General features: G+C 43.0%; 1 protein-coding gene across 2 annotated transcripts in view; it reads left to right on the forward strand.

Moving 5' to 3' along the window:
• The window catches only part of NCAPG (non-SMC condensin I complex subunit G), a 45,495-nt gene extending 41,174 nt beyond the window's left edge, over positions 1-4,321 (forward strand). The window contains exons 21-22 of one of the 2 annotated variants that reach the window (XM_060246203.1): positions 2,084-2,159; positions 3,845-4,321. In XM_060246203.1, the coding sequence (XP_060102186.1) occupies positions 2,084-2,159; positions 3,845-3,971 (203 nt within the window). In that variant the 3' untranslated portion in view covers positions 3,972-4,321. The remainder of the gene's footprint in view (positions 1-2,083; positions 2,160-3,844) is intronic. The other variant, XM_060246204.1, reaches the window with a different exon arrangement.
• The last annotated feature ends 1,679 nt before the right edge of the window (positions 4,322-6,000 follow it).

A 6,000-nucleotide genomic window follows, 5' to 3' on the forward strand; every position in this document is an offset into this window, starting at 1 on the left:
TGATCTACAAAATGCAGAAATCTACAAAATGCAGTTATTACCCCAGCTTCTTTATGGAGCGCCAGTATGGGCTTCTGGAAATCTTCATACTTTAGAAATTTCCCAAAATAAATTTACACGCAGGCTTCTTGCTGTCCCACCTTCAACACCTTCTGTAATGACTAGAATAGAATTATCTTTATCTCAGATAACAACCTTAGTTCATAAAATAACTATCAATTTTTGGTTGAAGGTTATTTTTCATATGGCTTCCAAATTACTTACTTTTGCATATGGGGAAATGAAGGCTAGGTCTTGGCATAGTTTTGTTTTGAGAATAGTGGCCAAGTTTGGCTTCTCGGTTGATTATCTGCGATCCCTTGGTTTTTACAATGCCAAATCTCTTTTTAAGCAAAGATGGTTGGATCAGTGTATTCAAGCTGATACGGGACTATTTGGCAGATTGAGAATTTCTGTGATTTATAGACAGTTGTCACCCTCACCTCTGGTATCTGCTCCATATTTTGTTAATCTAATTAATTTCAAGTATCGAAAAGCTTTTACTAGGGCTCATTTTGATATTTTACCATTATTAGCCAATGAAGGTAGTTTTAACTGGATACCTTATGAGAAAAGAGTTTGCCCCTGTGATCAAATGTCTATTGAAGACCTATCTCATGTCATATTTTATTGTGTAAAACATGAGGCAGAACGAAATGGGTCTTTGTGTGCCATTTTATCTCACCTTCTTGGAAGGTCGGATCAAGAAAAATTAGTATTTCTATTGTCAGATAGAGATAAATATATTAGTTTCCAAGTGGCAAAGTATATGGCTGCCATTATAGATAAAAAAATGAGCAAAGATATATATTAACTACTCGCCTTTTTACTACTGTGAATTGTTTTCTTAGGCTGTCATTGGATAAATTTTATTGATAATTCAGCCTAAATTTTATCATGCTTTATATAATTCTATTGTATTGAATGTTTTATTTTATTTTTTTGCCTGGTTGTCGGTACCTATGGCATTTTGTTGCTAATGCAATAAAGATTGATTGATTGAATAAAAGAGAAGATTTCTGGCTCAACATGAGGAAGAACTTCCTGACCATTAGAGCGGTTCCTCAGTGGAACAGGCTTTCTCAGGAGGTGTTGGGCTCTCCTTCCTTTAAACAGAGGCTAGATGGCCATCTGACAGCAATGAAGACTCTGTGAATTTAGGGGGAGGTAATTGTGAGTTTCCTGCATTGTGCAGGGGGTCGGACTAGATGATCCTGGGGATCTCTTCCAACTCTATGATTCTAAGATCTGCAGAAACCTTGCCCTGCCCAACCCTCTGGTGTGAGTGGAGGAAGCTCTGCTAATGGGGCAAAAGCTGACACAAGGGAGGGATTTCTGTCCATTCTCCCTTTTCTTGTGGGAGAAGCTCTTCAGATGACTGCACTAGGAAAGGGAAGGCAGCAGATTCTGGAACTTGCCAAATTTCTGGTTGACACCTGTGAGTGTCTTCTATGTGGACAGAGCTTTTGCTGCAATAAAAGGTGTGTAACTGGGGCCTTACTTTCCCCGTTTCTCTCCCCCTGGACCTGACCCATATCTCAGTTGCTGTGAGCTGCTCTGAGATCTTTGAATGGGAGGGGTTGGAAATCTTAATAATGCATTATTGTTGTGCTTGTTATTATTTTCCCAAATGTTGGCATATGCACATTTTCATTTTGGGCATTAAATTTTGTGACTTTGAGAAGATTTCAGCATTAATTTCTATTAGAGAAAATTTAGCATTCATTTCAGTGTTGGGCACAAATATTCCTCTATTTGAAGGGAAGGATGTGTCATTTTATAGGCCTCTGCTTCTTGGAGGCCTGGTAGTTTTGGCTCCAGATTTACCAGTCCCTAATAGATGGATGTACTTTCAGCTTTTTGGCCTGCCTGCCTTTGGTGATGGTGGAAGGGTGCAATGTGAAAGGGGTGGGTTTGGGGACTCATGAAATAAGCTCTTTCTGAAACACCTGTTAAAAAGAGGTCATCAACAGAATGATGCAACAGAAATCTGCAATTAAGCCGAGGAGGCAAAAAAAAAAAATCTCTCCTTTGTAATTTTTAGGTCTGAAAAAAACAACTGTGGAACCAAAGTCTATCCCTAGAAGGCGAAACTGTAGAAGTACGTCTGAAAATGCAAGGTAATATATTATATTAATAGACAATATCCACGCTTCAAATCTCAGTCTTTCGACTAAGCGAGCTACTTGAGCTCCCCTGCTCCACTGTAAATAGGATCTCTATATCTCTGGGTGTTGTGTTGTGACAATGATTGTGCAAGTATGCAGATAGCAAAAAATTTTTTGTATGTATATGGCAAATGTTTTATTCCAACGATTTCTGTAGCTCATAGTTTTTATTAAGAACATAAGAACATAAGAGAAGCCATGTTGGATCAGGCCAACGGCCCATCAAGTCCAACACTCTGTGTCACACAGTGGCAAAAAAATTTATATACACACATACACTGTGGCTAATAGCCACTGATGGACCTGTGCTCCATATTTTTATCTAAACCCTTCTTGAAGGTGGCTATACTTGTGGCCGCCACCACCTCCTGTGGCAGTGAATTCCACATGTTAATCACCCTTTGGGTGAAGAAGGACTTCCTTTTATCCGTTTTAACCTGTCTGCTCAGCAATTTCATTGAATGCCCACGAGTTCTTGTATTGTGAGAAAGGGAGAAAAGGACTTCTTTCTCTACTTTCTCCATCCCATGCATTATCTTGTAAACCTCTATCATGTCACCCCGCAGGCAACGTTTCTCCAAGCTAAAGAGTCCCAAGCGTTTCAACCTTTCTTCATAGGGAAAGAAAACCCTCTGCTGTTTTTCATTGTTTCCAAAGTGTACAAGCTAGGCGAATCTCCCTTGTTCCTCCAATTTCTTATTAGTGCAAGTTAAAGGAATGTCTGAAGACCTGCTTTTCAGTACTGCAGACATAGCACTGGCCTGATGGTGCATGTCACGATTGGCTGGGGTGTCTGAAAATGCTGCAGAGGGATTGGGCAGCTGCATGGATCTCTGGCTGCCATTGGTTGAGCTGCTCTAGTCCTTCCTGGAAGGCAGACGTGTGAGAATGCAGCAGGTCAAAGGTGGGGGATGCTTAGCAAAGTTGGGTGGAGAGTGAATGGGCTAGGTGAAGTGAAGGAAGGCCAGAGAGAGGAGTCTGCAAAGGGGTGAAGAAAGAGAGCCCAGATAGGCACCCCTGACATGGAAGTGCTGAGCCACAGAGGGGATGGCCAGAGTCCCTGGGAGTTTGAAATAACCAGCCCCATCGTTGGTTGCTGCATAAGAACATAAGAGAAGCCATGTTGGATCAGGCCAATGGCCTATCCAGTCCAACACTCTGTGTCACACAGTGGCCAAATAAACCAGGTACCATCAGGAGGTCCATCAGTGGGGCCAGGACACTAGAAGCCCTCACACTGTGCCCCCCCAAGCACAAGAATACAGAGCATCACTGCTCCAGACAGAGTTCCACCCATAACCTGTGGCTAATAGCCACTGATGGACCTCTCTGCTCCAGATGCTATCCATTCCCCTCTTGAAGCTGTCTATGCTTATAGCTGCCACCACCTTCTGTGGCAGTGAATTCCATGTGTTAATCACCCTTTAGGTGAAGAAGGACTTCCTTTTATCTGCTCAGCAATTTCATATTGTGAGAAAGGGAGAAAAGAGTACTTCTTTCTCTGCCTTCTCTGTCTCATGCATAATCATGTAAACCACGATCATGTCACCCCTCCGTCAACCTTTCGCCAAGCATCTAGTTTAAAACTATTGAATGGGACCAGTTTGCATCTGTGACTTCCATCTGCCTGTCTTTAGCAGGGAAGAGAGTGAGCAGCCTGTCCCACCGGCCAGCTCAAGATTATCTCGCCGAGCAAAAACAGCAGCTCTGGAGAAAACGCGAATGAACCTCTGCAAACTTCTGGACCAGGAGTCAGCTGAATGACAAGCGGTCAGTTGCAGTGGCTGAGGGGGAGCCACTTGTCTGTGTAAAAAAACCAAACCAGAAAAGTATAGTAATAAATTTCCATAAAGGGTCCACAGAACCAGAATTCAACATGTTTACAAACTAAGACACGTTTTTATACCAGGACAGCTGTATTTGAAAAATGTGTTCTTGTGTGGCTTTTTCTGAAGTGTAGAAGTTTGTGAGAACGGCCTTTAAAAAAAATATACTAGCCGGGTTATCCTCCAAATGCAGCTGAATTCCGTGCTCCTCAGAGGCCCAGCTGACGGTGCTGGTGGAAACTCCCTGCCTTTGTCCTAATTGTATAAAATAAAGTGTGTGGAATTAAATTCTTTTTTTGATACTGAATTAACGGTTTTCGTATAAACGAAGAAACAGAACTTCAAGCAAGTCTTGCCATTTTGGTAGAATCCAACGGACATAATTCCAGCAGTCCCTTCATGGAGGTAATGGACACCCATGAGAGAAACTCGGAGTAGATGTTTGTGGAGGATGTGCCTGCATGAAATGGCATGCCGGGGGCTGCGGGTGCAGCAACTTGACCTGTACATTTCACTGCACCTTCTCTCTCTCCCAACCCTAAGGCAACAAAGACAAAGAGATGCTCAAATCGTATTCAGTTTTGGGCACCACATTTTAAGAAGGATCTAGACAAGCTGGAACGGGTCCAGAGGAGGGCGACGAAGATAGTGAGGGGTCTGGAGACAAAGTCCTATGAAGGAGCTGGGCATGTTTAGCCTGGAGAGGAGGCGGCTAAAAGGTGATGTGATCACCATCTTCAAGTACTTGAAGGGCTGCCATCTAGAGCAGAGGTGTCAAACATGCAGTTTGGGGGCTGAATCAGGCCCCCGGAGGGCTCCTATTAGGCCCCCGAGCAACTGGCTGTCATCTGCTTCCTTCTCCCTCTCTTGCTTCCTTCTGCATCACAGCTTGCTTTGCCAGGCTTGCTCAATCACACAGGAGCTACAAAGCAAAGCCTCTATTTTCTCCATTGGCTGAGGCTCCTCCCTGGGGGAGGAAGGGGAGAGGAATAGTTTGCTTTGCCAGGCTTTCTCAATTGCACAGCAGAGGTACTGAGCCAAGCCTCTCTTTCTTCTATTGGCAGAGGTACTGAGCCAAGCCTCTTCTATTGGCTGAGGCTTCCCCCCCACTACCCCAATCCCTGGGGAAGGAAGTAAAGAGCCAGAGCTTCCTTTGCCCAGTTCCCTGGATCCCATGGAGAAGTAAAGAAAGCAACTTTAAGACCAATGAGTCTAACTTTTAAAGCATGTTTTAAGTTGTTTTAAAATATATATTTGTGTTTGTGTTCTTTATAAAATTTATATCTCAGCTACCTAATCTTAAATAGGTACACACATGGCCTGGCCCCTCAAGGTCTCATTTATGTCACATCTGGCCCTCATAACAAATGAGTTCGACACCCCTGATCTAGAGGATGGTATGGAATTCTGTGGCTCCAGAAGGTCGGACCAGAACCAATGGGTTGAAATTAAATCAAGAGTTTCCGGCTAAACATTAGGAAGAACCTCCTGACCGTTAGAGAGGTTCCTCAGTGGAACAGGCATCCTCCTTTGGAGGTGGTGGGCTCTCCTTCCTTGGAGGTTTTTAAACAGAGGCTAGATGGCCATCTGACAGCAATGAAGATCCTGTGAATTTAGGGGGAGGTATTTGTGAGTTTCTTGCATTATGCAGGGGGTTGGACTAGATGACCCTGGAGGTCCTTTCCAACTCTATGATTCTATATCCTTCAGTTGCCCACACAAGGATAGTCAATGGTGGTGGATTTTTTTTAAACTGGATTTTGGACATGCCAATAAACTCAATTTGTTTGATGACTTGGCTGTAGAATCAGGGCGGAATAACAGGATAGTGTAGTTTTAAAATGGAGCACAATATTCCATTTTCAAAAGAGTAAGGGTGGGTTAAGTTTTTGTAACCTAAAACTCTCTTAATAAACCTTTGTTGATCTTAAAGGTGCCATTGGATTCAAACATTCTTATAAAATGTA

This window comes from Heteronotia binoei, chromosome 9 (genome assembly GCF_032191835.1).
Source record: "Heteronotia binoei isolate CCM8104 ecotype False Entrance Well chromosome 9, APGP_CSIRO_Hbin_v1, whole genome shotgun sequence".
NCBI lineage: Eukaryota > Metazoa > Chordata > Lepidosauria > Squamata > Gekkonidae > Heteronotia > Heteronotia binoei.